The 21,586-nt window shown below is 62.4% G+C and overlaps 2 protein-coding genes across 6 annotated transcripts in view; one reads left to right on the top strand and one right to left on the bottom strand.

Moving 5' to 3' along the window:
• The window catches only part of ESPN (espin), a 30,728-nt gene extending 15,257 nt beyond the window's left edge, over window positions 1-15,471 (top strand). The window contains exons 6-13 of the mRNA XM_012662521.1: window positions 937-1,138; window positions 2,093-2,364; window positions 5,007-5,454; window positions 7,817-7,962; window positions 8,047-8,310; window positions 12,882-12,961; window positions 13,059-13,070; window positions 14,585-15,471. Of these exons, the coding sequence (XP_012517975.1) occupies window positions 937-1,138; window positions 2,093-2,364; window positions 5,007-5,454; window positions 7,817-7,962; window positions 8,047-8,310; window positions 12,882-12,961; window positions 13,059-13,070; window positions 14,585-14,732 (1,572 nt within the window). The 3' untranslated portion in view covers window positions 14,733-15,471. The remainder of the gene's footprint in view (window positions 1-936; window positions 1,139-2,092; window positions 2,365-5,006; window positions 5,455-7,816; window positions 7,963-8,046; window positions 8,311-12,881; window positions 12,962-13,058; window positions 13,071-14,584) is intronic.
• A 210-nt stretch (window positions 15,472-15,681) lies between these two features.
• On the bottom strand, window positions 15,682-20,394 carry TNFRSF25 (tumor necrosis factor receptor superfamily, member 25). 5 transcript variants are annotated; one of them, XM_012662515.1, is made up of 10 exons: window positions 20,277-20,394; window positions 19,696-19,816; window positions 19,358-19,492; window positions 18,867-19,034; window positions 18,706-18,784; window positions 17,594-17,649; window positions 17,390-17,497; window positions 17,127-17,161; window positions 16,476-16,653; window positions 15,682-16,260 (listed from the first exon to the last, which is right to left on the bottom strand). In XM_012662515.1, the coding sequence occupies exons 1-10, from the start codon at window positions 20,310-20,312 to the stop codon at window positions 15,938-15,940; spliced, it is 1,239 nt and encodes a 412-aa protein (XP_012517969.1). In that variant the 5' UTR covers window positions 20,313-20,394; the 3' UTR covers window positions 15,682-15,937. The 5 variants fall into 5 exon arrangements, with proteins under 5 accessions (XP_012517969.1, XP_012517972.1, XP_012517967.1 ...); XM_012662518.1 differs by lacking the exon at window positions 19,358-19,492; XM_012662513.1 differs by having other exon boundaries at window positions 19,696-20,333.
• Between the last annotated feature and the right edge of the window lie 1,192 nt (window positions 20,395-21,586).

Genomic DNA, 21,586 nt, shown 5'->3' with positions numbered 1-21,586 from the left:
GTGTGGGAGCCCTGGTCCCCCTACCCAGGCGGGCCCAGCTGCAGCAGTGACAGATCCAAGCCACGGAAGATGTTGGCCCAGAAAAGGCAAACACTCCCCCAGAGCCCCTAATTACGGGGCCAATGAGCGTGGCTGCTGAGCCGTTACCTGGTGCCAGGCCTGCCTCTCTCTCCCAGGGGGCCTGTGACACTTCTTAGGCAGGGAGGGGGCACAGGGCCGGAAGGAGCAGGCCTGGGCAGGAAGCAGTGCAGCAAGCGGGCTTGCCGGCAGCAGGGACAGCATGGGCAACGTAAGCAGGGCCCCCACACCAGTCTGCTGCCATGCAGGGAGGGGACAGGCCTGCCGTCAGAGGCATGGGCAGGGATGGGATGGGCGGACGTGGGGATGACAGGTTTGGGAGCCTGAGGTCAGGCCGCCCATCCCAGCTTAGCTGGGCCACCCCAGGCCCCACCCTTTCTCAAAGGGCCCCATCCGGACACAGGCCAGGCCAGAGCTGGGAGCTGTCCCAGGTTGGGCGAGGAGAGACAGGGGTGGCCAGCCAGGTGATGGAGGAAGGACGTGGCTGTACCCCTCCCCACAGAGACACTGCAGCCCAGGCCCTGTGCCCACCGACAGGAGGGAGAAGGCTGGTCCCCTGGCACTCCTCCCCTAGGGGTATATAGCCCAGGGCACCTTCCTCTGTCAGTCCCTCCACCCCCTGGGCAGGGAGGAGCTGGGGAGGGAGTTTCCCGGAACCCCGATCACGCCACCCAGGGGGTTAGGCTTGAATCTCAGTCTGGGAAGAGTCTGAGAGACCCTCTCGTGACGATGAGAGGAGCCCAGAAAGCAAAGCAACTTGACCAAGGTCCCGCAGCAAGGGCACGCCTGAGCAGGACTCTGGCCTAGAAAGCAGCTGGTCTTCAGGGTGGGCTTACCTCACGGCCTCCCTGCCTTCAGAGCGTGGAGCACCGCGTGCTGTCCCGGGACCCATCTGCGGAGCTGGAGGCAAAGCAGCCCGACTCTGGCATGTCTTCGCCCAACACCACCATGTCTGTCCAGCCACTGAATTTTGACCTCAGCTCGCCCACAAGCACCCTCTCCAACTATGACTCCTGCTCATCCAGCCACTCGAGCATCAAGGGCCAGCACCCTCCACGTGGTGAGTGGGCCGGGCCGGGAAGGGGGAGGAAGGAGAGACTGCACCCAGACCGCTAGGCCCCTGAGCCTGGAGGCCACATCATCGCCTGCAGTCTTAAACACTGGGAGGGGACACTCCTTGCAGTGAGAGATGAGCGTGTGCCCATCACACACATACATGCACGTCTACACATACTCCCGTCCCACAAAATCCACATGAACCCTGTGCACAATTCATTGTTCTCAGCTATCCACACTCAAAAGTGCACACTTGTACATGTGTACACACAACATACAGACATGAATGCACATAAATGTGTATACAGAGCCATGCAGATATATGCACAAACCTACCTTACACACAGGCACACGATGTTCCATTGCCATACTACAGAAACGCACACACACACCACATCCACAGACCAATGCACACATGTTCATAAATACAAAGAAGCATGTGCACAAATGTGCACACACTCAAACATACATAAAAGCACAGACATGCAGGCAGAAGCCAAGCACGCATGTACACACACGGTGACCACGCCCTGAGCGTGAGTGTCCATCCACCTGCAATGTCTGCTTTGCTCCGCCAGGTGGTGGCCTGCAGAGCTGGCAGGGGTGCCTTGCAAAGATCGGGTGTGGCCATCCATGCTCTTGCCACCTGCCCTGCCAGATCTACCCTCCCCTCCGCCCCCTCCCCTCCAGGGGACTCTGCCCTCTAGACAGAGCCCAAAGCCCCCTGTGCTTCCTCTCCAAACCTGAGCGCCTGGTCTTCCCCCAGAGAGTGCAGGGCTTGGGAAGGGCAGGCCCGAGGGAAATGGCTGGCACTGCCAGAGCCACAGTGGGCACGCCAAGTAGGGCCCTTGAGCCTACCTTGCCCCTTGGCAAGTAGTTTCCAGGTGGTGGAGAGTCAGTCCTGGGGGACAGCCTCTCTGCAAACTCCCACACGTGGTCTTCCCTTCCGCCTCCCCAGGGCTTCCTGGCACAAGAGCTGCAGACATACAGAGCTACATGGACATGCTGAACCCTGAGCTGGGCCTGCCTCGGGGCAAGATGGGGAGACCTATACCGCCACCACCACCACCCAGCTTCCCTCCACCACCCCCACCTCCGGGCACCCAACTGCCCCCGGCCCCTCCAGGCTACCCAGCTCCCAAGCCCCCGGTGGGGCTACATGCAGCTGACATCTATATGCAGACCAAGAACAAACTCCGCCATGTGGACACTGAGGCCAGCAAGAAGGAGGTAGTGAGCCCTCAGCCCCTGCCTGCCTCCCAGCAGTGGGTCTGGGCTGACGGGGGACAGGGCAGGTGAGGCCAGAGGACTGGCCTCACCTGTGGGCACAGGGCAGGGGCCTGGGGCCCATGGCCCATTCAAGAGTCGAAGTTCTTGGCCAGTCCCATGGGGGCTCGGGGCTGGGTGCTGGGACTGGGAGGTGGGTAAGACAAAGCCATGGCCCTCAGCAGGGAGCTGGGGGGTGAAGGGACATATACCCACACAGCTGTGCCCTGCCAGAAGCTGGGTCTGTGCCACTTTTGCACAAAGCGGCAGGGTTGCCACGGAGTTGACAGAGAATGCATGTTGACTGCCCCTCCACAGACATGCACACACCCACGCAGCCCTGGGCTCAGGTGGAGAATGGCACCCAAGGGAGGTGTCTTCCAGGTGGGAGGTGTTGGCGGCATGGCTGTGGAAGCGAGGGCCAGGGGGCAGTGGGGGAAGGGTGAAAGAGCACCAGCAGGACTTGGCACCTGCTGGCCCTGGGGCTGGGGGAGGTGGCGCTGAGGCTGGCTCCCGTTTGTGGTGGGAGCTCTTGGAGGGGGCAGTGCCGTGGCAGGAGCCCTGGGGAAAGCAAGCTTTGAGGAGGGGATTAGGCCAGTGCGGGCACGAGTGTGAGGTGCCTGGGGACATCCAGGGCCTGCAGGCTCCTGGCCGAGGCTCCGGAGCAGGGGAGAGCAGTAGTCTGGTCTAGGCAACCTTGGGAGTCCTGGGCAAGGAGGCCCAGAGAGGCCCCCAGCATACTGGCCAAAGGAACAGAGCAAGGCTGGTCTGAGAGGTGAGGGGACAGCCTGAGGCTGCAGGTGGCCTGGAGTAGGGGTGGCAGCCCCCTAGGGTCCTAATGGAGCCGGGGACCTTGCATTTCTCTCTCAAGCCCAAGGCAAGCCACCCCAGGAACAAGGAGCTGAGTAACCAGTCTGCACAAGTGACTCAGGTCACAAGGCCACTGGGCAGGGGAGGCTTTGGGAGGGACACTGAGCCTCCACAGAGACTCCAACGGCCACCCTCTTTATGCCATCTCAGACCAAGCTCTCACTGCGGCTTCCCCTTTCATCTCTGGGAGGCGGCTGGGGCTGGAGCAAGCAGGGCTACAGGGGCCCTGGGATAACCAACTTTCCCAGCCTGGCCTGTGGGCCCCGCCCAAAGCCACACGACAGGTGGCCCGGCCAGCGCCCCCTCTCCACCCTTGAGTCCAAGCGCTAGGACTGCGCGGTCCCCGCGCCCCTCCCTAGTGTATGCGTGCCAGTCCGCAGGCGCCGGGCCGAGCCACAAAGAGCCTTTTGTGTGTCCGCTGCGCCCCCAGCGCGGGTGCCTGACCCGGCAGGAGCAGGGTCGCCGCGTCCTAGCCTCCAGGGCTGCAGGGGGCGCCGAGGGGGCGGGCTGGCCCAGAAAACAAATCCTGCGGTGTCGCGTTTCCTGCAACGTGAGCCTGCTTAGGCGGGGCGCGGAGGGTCCGAGGCCACCGCGGGGACGCACGGACTGGAGGCTGGAGCACCGGCCAGCCCCCACCTGGTCACTGGCCTTTGGTCCAGCCACCTCACGTCCCTCTCCCCGCGCCGGACCCAGCAGGGGGCAGCCTCGACGGGGCGGGACGTTGCGCTGTCACCCGACCCCGCCTTGCGGCCCCTGAAACCCGAGGCTTGGGCGCGGGTGTTGGTGTCGCTTTCGCGGATGGCGATGGTTTCCAGATGCGGGAGGGGAAGGGCAGGGGCGTGACCCGGAACCGGGGGGCCAAATATGAGAGGTTCCACTGCCCACTGTCAGGCTCTCGTCTGGTCTCCGGCGATGCGTAGGGGGATGAAGGTCGCGGTGTGCAGCACCTAGTTTAGGGACAGGCGCAGGGGGCGGAACCACATCTGGCGGGTGGGGCAGGCGCCGCGCAATGGCCAGGTGTGGCATCCCCGACTGCTGGAGGGTTTCGGCCTGGGATTGGCGGGCCCCAGGTGATGTCAGGCCGACTGAGACCATAGGCCCGCCACGCGCGGGCGGGCACGGGCCCGGCTGTAACCTGAGAGGAAGGATCAGGTAGCGCAGGTGTCGGGTCTGTGCCGCCCCCGCCGGCAGGTGCACAGCGGGGGCCATCGGCACAGTCGCAGGTAGGAGCAGCCCGGGGCCTGGAGGCTGGGGGCTCTGGGCAAGCGGGAGCCTAATCGGGCACGGGCTCTTGAGAGGGCTTCCTCTGGGCCCGGACCCCCGCGAGACAGGACTCGGCGGAGCCTTGGGGACGCCGTGTTGGTCCGGCAGCCAAGAGCCGGGTGCAGCCGAGGCCCTGGCGCTGGCTAAGCTGGGAGGTTCCCCTTCTCCGGCTCCCCCTGGCGTCTGGGCTGGGCCACCCCGCCCCTGAGCCCGCCCCTTCTGGCCTCAGTGGGGGCCCCTGTGCCCCTTGGCCCACGCCCAGAACCCCTCCCTGTAGCCGAGTCTGCCCTTCCACCCAGGCCCTACACCCTCGTGCCGGCTCTGAGAACCGGGGGGACGGCTGTTCGACGGGGCCGGCCGCACCCCTCGACGGCTCCTGGCCGCGAGCCCTGGGGAGGTGAAGAGTTGGGGCGGGTGTCGTGGGGGCATTAGGGGCAAGTGCCCGAAGCCCAGCGGCCGCTGTCTTCCCACAGCCAAGCTCCTGCGACGGCCACAACGGGCTGCGGAGGCAGGACTCCGGACGCAAGCCCCGCGCCTTCAGCAAGCAGCCCAGCACGGGGGACTACTACCGCCAGCTGGGCCGCTGCCCCGGGGAGCCGCTGGCCGCTCGCCCCGGCATGGCGCACAGCGAGGAGGTGCGTGCCCGCCAGCCCACGCTCGCCGGCCGCCCGAGACCCGGCCCTGCCGCCCGCGGCTCACTCGCTGGTGCCTCCGCTCCCCCGCAGGCGGCGCTGCTCCCCGGGAACCCCGTGCATAACGGCTGCGCCGCGGACCCCAAGGCGTCCAGGGAGCTGCCGCCGCCACCCCCGCCGCCGCCGCCCCTGCCTGAGGCCCTGAGCTCACCGCCGCCTGCCCCGCCTCTGCCCTTCGAGGGCGCTGGCCCTGGCTGCGGGCAACGTCGCTCCTCGTCGTCCACCGGCAGTGAGTAGTGCGGGATGCGGGGTGGGGGCGGCGCTAGCCCTGAAAGAGGAGGGCAATCTAGACACCGCCCCCTCCCCAGCTGAGACTGCCCTGGTCCTTCCTCCTTTCCTACCTGTCTTTCCTGCCAGCCCCTGCCCCACTGAGTACTTGACCCTGAGGGAAGTCTCTGGGTGGCTTCGATCCTGCCAGAGCAGAACTGGGCTGTGTAACCTGCAGCAAGTCCCCTCCCATCTCTGGGCTTGCCTGCCACTGGCTAGGGAAGGCCCCCAGCTCTGGGCTGGTGCTCTGATGAGCTAGAGGGAAGCTCTAAGCAGTAGAATTAGCTTCAAGAAGGCAGGGCTGCTGGCCAACCTTTCTCCTGCCCCTGGTCTATCCTGAGACCCTCTTCCTCCCCCCAACTCTTTCTCTGGTCCTTCCAGGCAGCACAGACCTGAGCCCTTTTCAGACATGTCAGGGACTCTTCCTAGCCAGATCCCGACAGGGGCCTGGCCCTGGGGACAAAGCTAGTGACCCATCTTGGTTTCCCCTCCCTCCTCCTGGTGACTTCCCTAGGCATCCTTTTTAAATAGGTAAACAGGTGACCAGGATTCTTGTGCTTTTCTGTAAAATGGGGCAGTGTCCCCTCTGCCAGGCCTCCTGGAAGGCCCAGGAGTTGGTGTCTGGGTGCCAGTGCTCCCAGCCCAGTGATGGTGCCTTTCTCAGCCACTCAATGCAAAGACCGTGCTTAGTGGCACCACCCACAGCTTTAACTCCCTGACTAGGTCCCCTGGCGTCCCTATGGTAGCATGTCCACTAACAACTGAGCCTTCAGAAAGCCCCCACCCCATCCCCAGCTCTGGGGTCAGCTTCTTCCCTCGGCAGCCTGCGCAGGGCTGAAGCTAGGAACAGAAGAAGAGTAGACTCTGGGCTTCCCAAGATACCCGCTCCCAGCAGAGCCTGGGCTGGGTGCCCTATCCCAACCCAGTGCCAAGATAGAGGCCCTTGCTGGGGGGACAAGGGCCAGTGGTGTCCCTGCCCATCCCTCAGGGGCACCAGCCAAACTGGGAACTGGACAGATCACCCCTGTGGGGCCCCAGAGCAGCCTGAGCCAGGGCTAGATGGGCAGGAAAGCACCTCCTCTCCCCTCCCCTTCCTGCCCTCCCTGGCTCTCTCTCACTGTCCCCTGCTGTCCCAGTCTCATCCCGGCCCTCTCTCCCTCCTAACTTCACTGTCACTTCTCTCCTCTCGGTCCCTAGAAGTGAGAGTCCTGAGGCACAGGAAGAGTGAGTAGCTGCTGCTCCTGGCTGAGGCTGAGGCACAGGGTGGGGGAGACGGCAGGAGAAGCGAGGCAGAGGGGCTGGGACTCAGGAAAGGGCAGGGTCAGGGGCTGGCAGGCGAGGAGACCTTGATGCCATGGGGGGCCTTGCACCCCTCTATCCTCATATGCCCAACACATCCATATATGTGCCCAAGCGTCCTGCACCTGGGTCCGATTTTGCCTACAATCAGTGAGCTGGCCACACTGCTCTTCCCTCCCCGTCACTGCACTCTGGGGTCCCCAGCTTGGGAATCCAAGAGCTGTTGGCCCATTTTGTTTCTCGCTCCCAGACCTGGCCCTTTCCTCAGATCTCAAAAGTCATCCCTCCCCAAATCCCTAGTCACCTCCGCCAGCCAAGACGGAAAATGCAAAGTCTGTGCCTGGCATTTGCATATTATCCGCCTGTCCTTCTTCCTGGGTACCCCCCCATAGCCTTAGTAAGGGCTCTGCTTTCCTGGGTCCCCCCAGAGCTGAGCCGCGCTTTGCCATAAATGTGCTCCTGGATTGCAACCTGTGTGTCTGCTCACGCATCTGTCCGTCACTGCGTGGGGAGGGGCGGCCAGCTGGGCACTGGCACTCCAGGGTCCTGACTCTGTATGGCCATAGAGGCCCCAATCCACTCAGTCCAAGGGTCACTGGGCTTTACTGATGCAGGGAGGGGGCCAAAGGGAGACTCCACCCCAGCAGGGCTGAGCCAGGGAACCCGGGACAAAGGTCGGGTGGCTGGCCCCGGGTAGTGTGGTGTTTTGGAGCTGGACAGGCAGTGGCTGGGTGGAGACATATGCTGGAGTTCCCAGGGCTGGCCCAAGAGCCACCATGAACTCCCAGGGACCTCCAGGCAGAGGCCCTACACCCTGTGAGTAGGGCTGGGAGGATGGTGGGGCTGCGATGCTCTGGGGGCCCAGAAAGCTGCCCAGAGGACCAGGATCTGAAGAGCTGCCCTCTGGGCCCAAGGGAGGGCACCGGCCGGTCCTGGCTTGGGGAAGGGCTGCAGAGGGACGGGTGGGGGGCGGCGGGTACGTGTCCCCGCCACAGACTAGCGCCTCCTCTCTTGCCTCTGCCTAGGCACCAAGTCTTTCAACATGATGTCCCCGACGGGCGACAACTCAGAGCTACTGGCTGAGATCAAGGCGGGCAAGAGCCTGAAGCCGACGCCGCAGAGCAAGGGGCTGACCACAGTGTTCTCAGGCAGCGGGCAGCCGGCCTCCCAGGTAGGCGGGCCCAACAGGAGCCCCCGCCCCGGCTCCCTGCGCTCGAGCCCGTCGGGCGCTCAGCCCCGCCGCTTCTCCCCTCAGCCAGACTCGCCGCTGCCGCCGGTGTCGCCTGAGCCATCACCGGCCCGGAGCCCCACCCCGCCGGCAGCGGGCCTCCAGCCGCTGCTCAACGGCAGCTTGGCGCCGGCGCCGCCGGCCACCCCAGCGCCGGGCGTGCAGCTGGACGTGGAGGCGCTCATCCCCACGCACGACGAGCAGGGCCGGCCCATCCCCGAGTGGAAGCGCCAGGTGATGGTGCGCAAGCTGCAGCTGAAGATGCAGGAGGAGGAGGAGCAAAAGCGAAAGGTGGGTGGGGGGCGGGGCTTCCCAGCGGCCCTGGGGTCTGCGTCTGCGCCTGCAGCCCATCCCCCCCGCCACCCCACCTGCCCCAGCCCTCCCACTCCCGAGGCTCCCACGTCCTTTGGGGAAAGCAGGGTTTCAGGACCCTGTCCTCCTGGGGCCAGCAGCTGTCCCTTTGAAGTGAGGTGGCAATGTTTATCAAACTCCAATGTGCCTTCAAATCACCCAGGATCTTGTTATAATGCTTTTTTTGATTCAGGAGGTGTGGGTGGGGCCGAGCTTCTGCATTTCTAACACGCTCTTGGGTGAGGCCAGTGACGGTGTGGTCTAGGGACCACACTGAGCGGCAAAAGGGCTTTGGTCCCTGTCAGTCTGACCTGGGCTCCTTCCCTGCACTGCCCCCTTCCCGCTGCTCATACTCAGCCTCAGGCAGCCTCGGTTTCCTCAACTGTAAGATGAGTTGATCATCACTAGCTGGCAGGACTGTTTCTGTTCATTTGTCCAACAAACGTCCCGAGTGCTGTTTATGTGCCCCATATACCGTCATAGCCTCTGGGGATTCGCGGAGAATGTATCAGGGCCTGCTCCCAAGGTGGCTGCAGGGTGTGTGTGTGTCAGTCAGCAAACAAATTAGGAGACAAAACAGGACGATGTGAGCGAATGAGCAACTGGGGAGACAAATAACTGAGCTGATATGACCCAGCCGGCTGTGGTGGGGAGTGCAGGGGACTGGGACAGCCCTAAGCTGGCCACCTCATTTGGGCCGGAAACAGAGTTGGGGAAGAGGAAGTGATGTCTAAGGAGAGACTTGGAGGATGACCAACAGGTGGCCAGGAAAAGAGCTGGGTGAAGAGCCAGCAGGCAGGATGGGGTGGTCTGGATGCCAGAGTTGGATGTGGCTCTGTGACTGTACCGTGGGGTGCTGAGCTGGAGAGGGCAGTGGCGGTCAGGTTACCAAGGCCCGGCCAGCTCCCTGGAAGAGAGGGGACTTTCTCCTGGAGCAGTGGGGAGCCTGGGGGGCGGTGGTTAAGCAGGACAGCGGCTTCATTACGGTTGTGTGTGGGGAATGGGTTGTCCTGGGTCAAGGTGAATCACAGAGGCCTGTGTGGAGGTGAGGGCTGTCCCTAGGGTGGAAAAGCTGGGCACTAGAGTGGTGGCCAGAGGTGGAGAAAAGTGAGACATAAGAATGTAAGTGCGTGGCAAGCCCTGCTCTGTGCGTTGTATTATCAGCTCAGTAGGATGAGGGGAGGGGCTGAGAGTCCCAGGGGAAGCTGCCCCTTAAGCCTCCTTAAGAGAGGAGCGGCCTCTCATTCAGCATATAAAACATTGGCAACGGGACAGGGAGCCCTGGGGCCACAGGGGAGCTTCAGAAGGGGTCAGCAGTCTGGGGGCAGAAGCCTCACAATTGCAGGCCTTGGCTGGGGTGGGAGGGCCACTGTGCCTCTCAGCTTCAATGCCTTTTGCATGTTCCTTGAGTGGTGTAATGAGCGACCAGGCCAGGCGTGGAGACCCCGTTTGCCGGCCTGCCCTCCCTGCCTCGGCAGCAGCGCCCAGCGACCGGCTATGCCCCCCGCCAGCGACCAAAGCGGACACTGCACAGAGCCCGGAGCAGCGGCCCGGGCCGAAGCCAAGCCTCGCCCCAGCGTAATCTCCCGCCGGCCAGGAGCGGCCTGTCCCTGCAAACGCAGCCCCGCGGAGCCATTACACCACCTGGGACATGCAAAAAGTCCCCCGGCGCCACTGCGGGAGCTGGGCCAGAGGGAGACGCGCCTCCCTCCCCTCTCTTGTCTTCCCCGCCTTAGCTGACGGCCGCCAGCTCGTGCTGCTACCCCCGCGATGGCTGGAGGTACTCCCGCGAGCACAACGCCATCCTCGGGCCCTTCGGCGAGCTCATGACCGAGGCCGACATCCTCCGCATCGAGCAGCAAATTGAGAACCTGCAGGTGCTGCACAAGGCGCAGAAGCTGGAGGCGCGCCTGGAGCAGCTGGAGCTGGAGCTGGAGCAGCTGCTGCCCATCTCAGCCGCCCTATCTGCGCCGCGCTTCACCGTCGACCCGCGCCGCATGCACGGCCGCGCTGCCAGCCTGCCGGCCTGGTGCAGCAAGATCTCCACGCTGCTCAAGAGCATGGCCACGCTGCTGGCCGCGCTGGGCGGCCGGCCCGCGCACCTGGCCGAGCTGCTGGCCGCCGACACGGGCCAGCCGCTGGCGCCGCTGCCGGATGCGCCCTGTCGGCCAGGGCCACTGTGCCTGGGCCGCTCGCACTCGCTCAGCTGGTGCCGCGAAGCCGTCGCGCGCGAGATCCTCGAGTGCGGCGTGTCCGTGCGACACCTCCGCGCCACCTACGAGCTGCGCGCCCAGGGCGCAGCGCCCGCGCACGCCCCGCGCCGCAAGCTGTCTCAGCCCGCCGGCGCCCCAGGTTGCGAACCCATCCTCGAGGAGGACTACGTGGCGGCTGGCACTGGCGAGCCCAGCGCCCCCGCGGAGCCCCCGAGCGCCTTGGGCGCGCCCGAGGCGCCGGCCCGCCAGGCGGCGCTGCCCGAACCCGAGCAGCTGGCGCGCAGGCCGCCGCTCTCCACCGAGCTGCGCGGCGTGCAGGACTACCTCGACATGCGCAAGGAGCGCATCGTCTACCTCTTCCTGGAGCACTGGCGCAAGTGGACCTTCCGCGGCCCCGGGCGCCTCGCCCAGGCGCGCCTGCGCAGACTGCTGCCCCGCGTGGTGGCCGCCGGCGCCGACCCGGACCCCGAGGCCGCGGACGCCCCCCAGCAGCCGGCGAGCGACAGCACGGCTTGCGGCCCGGATGAGCGGCTGCGGCACCTGCTGAAGCAGCGGCAGGTAGTGGGCAAGCTCCTGGGCCACTGGCGGAGCCTGCTGCGACAGGTGCCAGGGCGCCTCCCGAGCGGCCCGGGCCTGGCGCACGGCCTGTACTGGCCCGAGCACTTCCTGCCGCCCCTGGACGGCGGCGCGCCCCCGCGCTACGACAGCCTCACACTGGACCTCTTCATGCTCGGCTACTTCCAGCTGCTGGAGATGGGCCTGAGCCGGGAGGAGCGCAAGTTCCGCCACCTGCTTTGCTACGAGATGTTCGACCGGCTGGGCAGCCACCCGTGGGAGCTCATCCGCCTCTTCCACCGCGTTGTGCTCGAGGAGGTGGAGGTCGGCCGGCGCAGCTGGAGCGACGGTTTCGAGGACCTCAGGCGCCAGTTCTTCGGAGACAGCCCGGAGGCTGAGCAGGCCCGCGAAGAACAGGCCAGGAAGGAGGAAGAGGAGGAAAAGAAAGGAGAGGAGGAGAAAGAAGAGGAGGAGCTGACCGACGAAGTTCAGACGGAGGACCGGCCACAAGACCAGCCCGAGGCCCCAGCCCCTGCACCGCAGCCTCCGCCCGCCGCACCTCCCCCGACCTCGGACCCTGCAGGTTCCGAAGCCCCTGCCGCCGAAGACCCCTTGGAGCTAGTGTCCGAGATGGGCGAATTCAGCAACGAGGACATCTGCCGCTACATCGATCGCAGCTTCTCTTTCTGGAAGGAGAAGGAGGCAGAGCTGTTTGACATATGAGCAGCGGAATTCGGAATGTACTCTCAAATGCCTTAACCTGGGCCTGGATGCCTGCCTCATGCCTTTTAGAGGCCAGAAATGCACAGGAAGAACCCAGGATGGTGGCCTTAAAAAGCCCAGGATGCCCAGGACCAGGCTACGTCAGCCTTTGGGGTCCCATCAGGGCAGGTTATGGGGCCTTGGCCAAGAGAGGCAGGGCATGGCACAGAGCAAACCACCTGTCCCCCTCTGGCCTTGCTGGGCTCTGTGTGGAGCCAGGCAGCAGCAGACAACCCTTTGAGTGGGGGACAGTGAGTCCACCTTGGAGCAGTATGGTGTGGTCTCACTCACTCTCTCCCTCTGTCTGGTTTTCTGCTGGAGTTCACAGCTACCTCCTTGGCTGAGGTCAAGGGAGCCACGTGTGCAGTGTTCTGTGTGATGTGTACAGACCCTTTCTCCCCTGTAACATTCAAGAAATAAATCTCTTTGTTGTAAGCTGCCTACATTGGACACCCTCCCCCATGTCATTGCAACCCCACAATTGTAGAACTGGTGACCACTCCATTGGCGAGAGGGCAAGCATGGGCCAGAAGGTCTTTCACATACAGGGGAGCCAGAGGCAGCCTGAACCTCCCTGAGCCTACAGGGTGTGTGGGGACCCATGTCTGCCTCTGCCCAGAGGTTACAGGCCTGGGGCCACCTGTCCTCCTACCCTGTGGGGAATCAGGCTTAGGGGCTCTGGGGCTGAACTACTTCATTCTCTGCTCCTGTGCTGCACTGAGCTCTGATCTCTCTGGTGCCTCCTCCAGGACACAGGGGCTGGGTTCTTGGGGGGCAAGAGGCCCCCTTCCGAGGGGGCTATGACCAGACACCTTTATTGACTTGTCCCATAGAAGGGCATCAAAAGAGGCTCTTCCTGTGATCACATCTGCCTCCTGTTGTCCCTGATTCCTCCAGGTCCCCCCAGGTTAGGGGTGTACCCCGTCTGGCCCCATACCTCCCATACCCTGCTGATCCTGAAGCTTTGTGCTTGTGTTTCAGGAGGAGGAGGAGGAGGCCCGGCTGGCCAGCATGCCTGCCTGGAGGCGGGACCTCCTGCGGAAGAAGCTGGAAGAGGAGAGGTGAGCTGGGGGTCAGGCAGAGGCTAGCCTGGCAGGGTGTCTTGACCATGTCCTTTAAATGGAGGCACCAACTAACACTGTCTCTTTTTCCTTCCAGGGAGCAGAAGCGGTAAGTGCGGGGCCTGCCACCCCTACCCCGACCCAGTCACAGGGCTTATCCCTTCCTCCAGCCCTATCCTGAGCAAATCCTGTCTCTCAGCCCTTGGAGCACAACGTCTCTGCTCCTGATAATGCCACCAGACCCCTGTCCCCCAATAACTTACTCCCTGTTTCCCAAAATCTTGCTCTTACATTCTGATAAACTTGCTTCCAAATTAGCCAGTCCCCATCTTCTATTAACCTAGCTTTTCTGCTGCACAGTTAACCCAACCCCAGTATCAATAACCTTGTCTGTTTAGTTTAAAACTTAATTTCTGTCCCCATTAATCTAGCCCAGTGTTGTCCAATAGAAATATAATGTGAGCCACATATATAATTTAAAATTTTCTAGTAGCCACAGTGAAAAAATGGATATAGGTGAACTTAATTTTAGTAATATTGTATTTAACCCAATATATCAAAAAATATTATTTCAACATGAAATTTATAGGTTAGATGAAGTGGCTCACACCTATAATCCTAGCACTTTGGGAGGCTGAAGTGGGAGGGTGGCTTGAGGCCAGGAGTTTGAGACCAGCCTGGGCAACATAATGAGACTCCATCTCTACAAAACATTAAAACAAACAAACAAACAAATCCTAGTGTGGGCTGGTCCGAAGGTAATGAGTTATCTCACTTGATTGTTCACAGTCAGTTACAGATTGAATTCCTTGTTCTACTACTCTCCCCCCTCCTCACTACTGCATTTGACTAGTCTTTAAAAAAAAAAGATCCTAGTGTGGGCCTGTAGTCCCAGCTACTCAGGAGGCTGAGGCAGGAGGATCACTTGAGCCCAGGAGTTTGAGGCTGCAGTGAGCTATGCTCATGCCACTGTACTCTAGCCTGGGAAACAATGAAACCCTGTCTCAAAAAGAAAAAAAATTATTGAGATGTTTTATACTCCTTTTCTAAAACTAAGTCTTCAAAATACCGTGTGTATTTTACACCTACAGCACATCCCAGTTTGTACCAGCCATGTTTCGAATGCTTAACAGCCACATATGCTTGGCTGCTACCCTGTCAACAGAGCAGATCTACCCCTATGTTCTAATTAACCAGTCCCTAATTCCCCAGCCCCTGTCCCCCATCAAATGGTCCCTCTGCTCCCCAGTAGCCCAAGCCCAGTCTCCAATAATTCAGACTGACAGCTCCCCAGTAACTTAAGTCTTGGCCCCAATAATCTTGCCCCTGCACTCTGTAACACCCCTCCTCACACAGTGACGCGGCACCTCCGTTTCCAGGAACACCTCCAGCCCCCAGTAACCCAACCTTTGCTTCCCACTTGCCCAGTTCCGGTGTGTCCCAATAACCCCGGTCCGTCCCCCAGGAAAGGCCCTCTGCCCTCAGCAACCCAGCGCCTGCCTTCAACCCACTGCTCGCCACCAGTGGTCAGGCAGGCTGCGGTCCTGGTGCCGGGTCCCCTTTCTGCCAGCCCCAGTGTCTGCCTCCAGGCTTCACTGGATTCTGCCCCCAACCCCTCTCCAGGAAAGAGGAGGAGCGGCAGAAGCAGGAGGAGTTGCAGCGGGAGAAAGAGCAGTCGGAGAAGCTGCGGACACTGGGCTACGATGAGAGCAAGCTGGCGCCCTGGCAGCGGCAGGTCATCCTGAAGAAGGGGGACATCGCTAAGTACTAGACGTCACGGCCTCCTTTCCACAGCCTCGCGAGCTCGCCCCCCCCCCGCCCGCCCCGTCCCGGCCTGGGCACAAGGGCTGGGAGTCGCAGTACTGTCCCCTCCCGAGCTGGAATCCCTCCCTGACCCCTAGCACCCTGGCCCCCGCATCCCCAGCCCTTGACGCTGGAGCGCGCCCGCCGCCGCAGTAAAAGTGCCCAAGCTGCTGACGCAAAGAAAAAAAAAAGCTGCTTATTTGCATGCCGATTTAACACATATTTGCATGTTGGTCGAATGTCAAAGTGTGCAGAGCTCTCCCCAGCCCTGTGGGCGGTACTTTGTTTTCCTGCGGAGTGCGCGCTGGGCTGCGGCCCCCACCCCCGCTCCCCGGAACCCGCGTCGCCGGCGCATCCTGGGCGGAGGCAGGCCCCGAGCTCGGGGACGGGGTTTTCCTCCCTCCCTGACCCAGATCTGCGCTCAGCCCCAGCCCGGGCCGCATTTCCCATCCCCGCCGACGTTTTCCTCTCAGTCATTTGTTTACCAGAAACGATGAAGACCGCCCGTCGGGACGCAGTTGCCGCTCCTGGGGCCCCACGTTTGCCCCCGCCTCCCTCCGGTTAGGTCCGCGCCCGGCCCCCAGCCGGGCCCCTGGCTCCGGACCCTTCCACTGCCCTGGTGGAGTGGAGGACGAGGGGCCGAACCTGCGTCTCCAACCGCTGCCCCCGTCGCGCCCCGCCGCTCGCACCCGCATTAAAGCTCTCTCTGCCGCCCGGCTCACGCTCGCTTTCACTCGCCGACGCGCGCCTCCGGGCACCCGGGCCATGGAGACGCGGGAGGGCAGGCCTGGGCGCTGCGGCCAAGCTAGGCAACGCCGCGGGGGCACCCGGGGTGGCGAGACCCCCGGCCCCTCGAAAAGCCCGGGCCGCTGACCACCCCCAACCCGGCAGAACGACAAGCGCAGCTCTTCTTGATGGATTTAATACCCAGGGCTCAGGCAAGCTCAGGCCAAGCAGCAGCGGAGCAACCTCTTCACCGCTGCCCACGTTCGCTCCTGCTGCTTCGCCATAACCGGAGCTCTGGGGCGAGCGCGGTGCGGCCGCTGGCGCTGCTACGCAGGGCCGGGCCAGGGGCTTAATAAGTGACATAAAATGTCTACACGCATAAGTAACCGTACTTAGGGCTTCTGCAAGGGCCACCGGAGCGCGGAGGTGGCGGGGGGGTCATCCGCCTCACGGGCCGCGCTGTAGGCGGCTGCGCAGGTCCTCCGCGCAGCCGTCCAGTCCCATGCGCTCCAGGGCTGCATAGACGGCGCCCAGGCCGGCTGGCTGCTGCTGGCGCCAGCGCTTGAGCATCTCGTACTGCTGGTCGCGGAAGCGGCCGATCTCCACCTCCACGGCCTCGATCTCCGCCTCGCGCAGCCCCAGGGTGCGCACAAATTCCTTCCAGCGCCTCGCGGGGACCGCGTCCATCACGTCGTAGAGCTGCGAGCCCGGCTGGAGCGCGGCGGCTGCCGAGCCTGCAGGGGGCGCTGGCGAAGGCGCTGGAGGAGGGTCTGGGGGCGGGGCCAGAGAGAGCCAATGGGGAATGCGGACCGCGGCCGGGAGGCGGGGTCAGGGGCACGCAGGACCCCCTGGCAGCAAGCCTGCCAGGCTGGGCAGGGAGACTGGCCAGTTAGGGAACAGAAAGTGGACAAGGCAGAAAAGCACAATTTCCCACCTCAGACGTAAGAGAATGGGATCAAGGCCTCAGGACACTGAGGTCACTTACCAAGAGCTCTGTTGGGCAACTGGTCCCAGCACCATGTCACCTGTGGACGGGGTGCCTCCTGGGTCTGGGGGGAACCAGGGGTCCAGCTGTTGCCTGCCAACTGGACAGTGCAGACCTCACTGTTGTCGGGGAGCACCAGAAAGGTGTGGGCGCTGTCCGAGGGGGAGAGGTGGGTGGCCTGGAAGCCAAGAAAGCGTCAGGTCAACCCCGCTTGCATAGTAAGGCCCCTTTACGGCAGTCTGTGACTAGGAATGGACAGTCCTTGGCTCAGTTGGCAGATGCCCCCCGAACACCACCTCCCCTCATCATCCCTGCTCTCTCACCATGGCCCAGCAGAAGAGCTCTTGCCTCTGCCTGGAAAACCTGCCCCTCCTACCTTCCTTTTGTTCCCCCAATCCCATGGGGGCACCCCCTCCCATTGAACTGTTAGCACCTGTGTACTCATCTGAACCCCAGCAGCCTGAGAGCCCCTTGAGGGCAGGCACTGTGCTGGTCTCAGCCACTGATAACTCAGTGTTGTCTGTTATGTCTACCCCGTGCTGGCCACCGTGCTAAGCACCGGGGATCACAAGTTATAAAGCCCAACCTCCCGGCTCCAGAGGCAGCCCAGACACTGCTCACCCTCTTCCCAGCACATATTGAGATTCTTACCGGTGGGGTCAGAACCTCTGTCCCAGCTTCATCTGCTGTCAAAGACAAAGAGAGTCTGGTCAGCAACCAGGTAAGCCTCCTGGATCTGGGTGCTGGTCCAGCTCCTCTTGGGTTCCTCTGTACCCAGTACTCCCTGCCTTAGTTTCCCCTTCCCTATCAGGGTTTAGTGGGCTCTGAGCTACTCATCCTGACCCCAGGCCCCTGGGAGAGTATGTGTGTGTGTATGTATGTGTGTGTATGTGTATGTGTGTGTGTGTACTTACCAGCAACCGTGGGCTTGTGAGACTGGCAACGGCGGTACGTGTAGGTCAGGGTGGCCCCGAGCAGAAGTGGGACCACCAGGCCAGCCAGGAGCACCTGGACCCAGAACACTGAAAGAGCAGTAGTGGGTATCAGGTGGTTGCTACCACCCACCTCCCCTTGGGCCATCCCAGCTCTCCCGCGTGCATTCCCAGCACACCACCTACTCTGCTTCCAGCCACACACGGCAGCACAGGGCTCAGGACAGCTCCCTAGGGTGCTCCTGCAGGGGAGGGGAGACGGGCTGAAGGAGTACACGGGACAGGAGGGTGGGGCTACCCAGGACTGCCTGACATCTTCTCCACCCTGGAGGCCCTTCCCTCCCCACACCTCTCTCCTTACTCTACCCAAGAATGTTCCTGAAGTACTACTGAAATGTCAATGTGTACCCAACAACAATAATCACTATTACTATGCACTGACCTTCTTCTAGACTAAATTAAGAATCACTAGAATGTCAACTCCAAAAGGATAGGGATTTTTTTTTTTTTTTTTTTTTTTGAGACAGTGTCTCACTCTGTTGCCTGGGCTAGAGTGCCGTGGCGTCAGCCTAGCTCACAGCAACCTCCAACTGCTGGGCAAAAGCAATACTTCTGCCTCAGCCTCCTGAGTAGCTGGGACTACAGGCATGCGCCACCATGCCCGGCTAATTTTTATTTCTATATATTTTTAGTTGTCCAGCTAATTTCTTTCTATTTTTAGTAGAGACGGAGGTCTCGCTCTTGCTCAGGCTGGTCTCGAACTCCTGAGCTCAAACAGTCCGCCTGCCTCGGCCTCCCGGAGTGCTGGGATTACAGGTGTGAGCCACCGCGCCCGGCCCAAGGATAGGGATTTTTGCCTCCTTTGTTCCCTGTCGTATCCACACTTCCTAGGAACAGTGTCTGGAAGATGGCAGAGGCTCAAAAAAGGCTTGAATGGATAAACAAAGTGCCTTATCCCGTATCCTTGCCCCAAGAATCCCTAATAGCATCCCCGTGTTTCGAGGGGGAAACCACACAGCAGAGAGGTCACCTCTCTGAACTTGCCCAATGCAATCCAATTACTAATGGCAATCCTGGCAGAAAGTGAAGATATGCCCCCTTATTTCTCTGGCATAAGGTGAATCCAGATTTCTTTTTACTGTCCAAAGTTTGCCCGAAACAGGACCCACCCACCACAGGGCCAACCTCCCTCCTCCCTGTCCCCTCCTTCTATCCCTGAACCAGCAGCACTTGTCCCTGAGGCCCCCACCCTGTTCCCAGCCTCCCTTCCCTCTGGCCCAGGACAGCCAGGAAGTTACGTGGGGCAGGGCACGCAGCCATCACTATGCTCATAGAAGCCAGGCAGGCAGGTCCCACAGTCAGTGTCTCTGCTGGAACCTGCAGTCCAAGAGAGGGGTCAGCACGGAGCAGGGCAGGGAGAGGGGTTTGGGAGTAGACAGGCCAGGATGGGGGTACTTACAGGACAGCAGTGTGTGGCGGTGCAGGGTCCCACAGTCTAGGCATGGGCGGCAGTGGAAGGGTGAACTGTTGCTACATTGACTGACCTTGCACTCCACAAACCAGCCTGGCTCACAGCCACAGTGGGTGTCCGCCACTGCTGAGCAGTTCTCCAGGGCCACCTGGGAGGCTGGCGGGGTGAGGCAGATGGGGAGTGCAGAGGTGGTCAGGGCCAGAGACTCACACAGAGGCAGGGGAGGATCCCCAGAGAATGGAGACAGGGATAGGCCAGAGAGACAGGCAGGGAAACCCCCAGAGAGAGGCTGAGAAGACCACCAGGAAGGGAGAGGGCCAGGGCATCCTGCAGCAGGATCAGGGTGGAGTGTTCAGTGGAGGGTGGGCACAGGGTCCTCACACCCAAAGTTTGGGCCCAAGCCAGCAACTTCCTTCAGAAAGATCTCGGTCAGGGCTTGTCCTTAAGAGCCCCCCTCCAAGCACTGGGCAGCCCCTCACCCTGCTCATCGCAGGCCTGGCAGCGGGTACAGTGAGGATTATGGTGGTTGTCTCTGGCCAAGAAGGTGCCCTGGGGGCACGGATGGCAGGTGGAGATGCCACAGGGCTTTGTGCAGGGGGCCTCCAGGTAGTGCCCTGTGGAACCCAATAGGGGTCAGATGATCAAAGGGGGCAGCTCGGCACCACCCAACCTGCTCCCCAACCTCTCCCTCCCTCCTTCCCTCCCTCTGGCTCCCTGCTTCCCTCCCAGCCCAGCCCAGCCTGCCTGCCTGCCACCTCTCCCCAGCGCTGCCTACTCCAACTGCCCCCATGCCCCTCCCGGCCCTGCACCCACTTACCTGCTGGACAGCCCCTACAACAAAACGCACCATTGCTCTTCTGGAAATCACTGGCACAGTCACACCTGGGGCTCGGAGTGCTGCCCTGGGCCTGGGCACCCAGCAGCACCAGGAAGAGTGCCTGGGGTAAGGTGCTGCTTGGTGGCTGCCCTTTGGGGACTTCTCCCTGCCTGGGCTCCTCCATTTCAGAGGCCCCAGCATTTGCCCACATGAGTGGCGGGCGAGACTCACTTCCTTCCCCCGTTCACAGACCAGGCTTTGGAGCAGGGGAGGCTCCTGCCAGCCTCCACCACAGGAATCTGGCAGCGCCCCTCCCCCACCCATGCTTTCTGTGAGGTAGGGGACAGAGCCTTCCCGCCTAGGCCCCCAGACCCCTTTGGCCCCTGGGAGGGGTTTCCTCTCAGCGGAAGGGCCCCACCCAGGCGGAGCCTCTATCTAGGTCGGAAGGGGCGGCCGCTCAGCCCCCAGCGGGGCCAGGCAAGTAGACTCGCTCCCTTGGGGGCCCTTTCCTTGCCCCTGCCCTCAGAGCCGGCAGAGGGCAAGGCTCAGAGCTATCCCCCGCCTCCCGCGGCACCACTCACCGCAGCTGCCGCGCAGCCCCCGGGCCGCGGCTTCATGGCCTTGTGGGGCACTGGGCCCTGGGACAGGGGTGGGGGGCGTCCGCGCCCCAGGGCCTTCCCAGCTCCACGCGCTCTGCCCAGCCCAAGCCACAAGGCCAGCCCCGCCCTGTCGAGGAAAGCCCGCCTGGGAGACAGGGCGGAGCTCGACGGTCGCCGCCCCAGCCAACAGAGTCCCCCAGCCTGCATGCCCGCTCTGCGCACCTTAGCTCACCTGGCCCTGGTGGCCAGGCCCTAGAGGCGGCGGGAAGTGCCAGGCAGGAACTGCCCCACTGCCTACTGCGGCTAAGCCAGGCTCACAGGAGAGCTGCATCCCAGTCCCCAGCCCTGAGTCTAGCACCACCCCTGAGAACCAGGTGGAGCCAGGGGAAGTGACTTCCCCTCTCTGGGCCCCAGCACCCCCAGCCATGGCGGGGGAAGGGGGTGTTGTTGGACCTAAAGTACCAGAAGGGACCCAGATGGGAGACCCACCTTCCCCAGAGTAGGACTGAGTCCTGAGTCTGAGGGAGCACCCCACAAGAGGGTCTAGTGGCAGAGCTCATGGCTGAGGCAGGGAAAGAGTCCTGGGGTGTTGGTCTGGTGACATCCCAGACCCCCCCCCCCACTTCACAGCTGCCTCCTAAGTGTGTTCCACTGGTGCCCCACTGCAGATGGAGTGGCACAGGGGCACAGGAAGGCGCCCAACCTGAGCTCTACCCGAGCCCAAGTGCACCTGAGCCAGGAAGGGGGTAGCCTCCAAAAGCAAAGGACTCTTTCCAGTGGAGTATGTACAAGTCTTTATAAAAGAATCAAAAGCTCAATAAATATGCAACTTACACAGAGCCCAGCCCAAGCCTGGGGTGGCCAGTGGGACCTATGAAGGGTGAGGAGAGGGCAGGAGCATGGCCCACTGGAGGCCAGATGAAGGTGCAAGTGGGAAGGGCAGCTGAGAGCTTAGCCCAGAAGAGCTGGTGACTTCAGGGAGCAGGGCACAAGGGACTGCCTGGGCAGGTGTGTGGGGGCTGCCGTAGCCTGGGCGGCGGGCTCTAGTGGGCCCTCCTCCACTCCATCCGGTCTGGCAAAGTGCAAATTGGCCCCGGGTGGTGCAGAGGTCCTGCCCAGGCTCCGGCTCATGCACACAGGAGGCAGCAGCTGAAGCAGGTGCTGGCACCCCCCAGGAGGCATGCTGTCTGCTGTCCCTTGGTCAATGGCACTCTTGGGGGCCTCCCTCTGCTCAGACCTCTCTGCAGGGTGGGGAGAGACAGTCCTTCCTTGGCTGACGGGCTCAGAGGGTG

The sequence above is a fragment of the Propithecus coquereli genome, unplaced genomic scaffold, assembly GCF_000956105.1.
Source record: "Propithecus coquereli isolate 6110/MARCELLA unplaced genomic scaffold, Pcoq_1.0 Scaffold77, whole genome shotgun sequence".
In the NCBI taxonomy this organism is placed as follows: Eukaryota; Metazoa; Chordata; class Mammalia; order Primates; family Indriidae; genus Propithecus; species Propithecus coquereli.
Note: the sequence above shows the minus strand (reverse complement) of the source record. Positions and strands in the feature narration are given on the sequence as shown.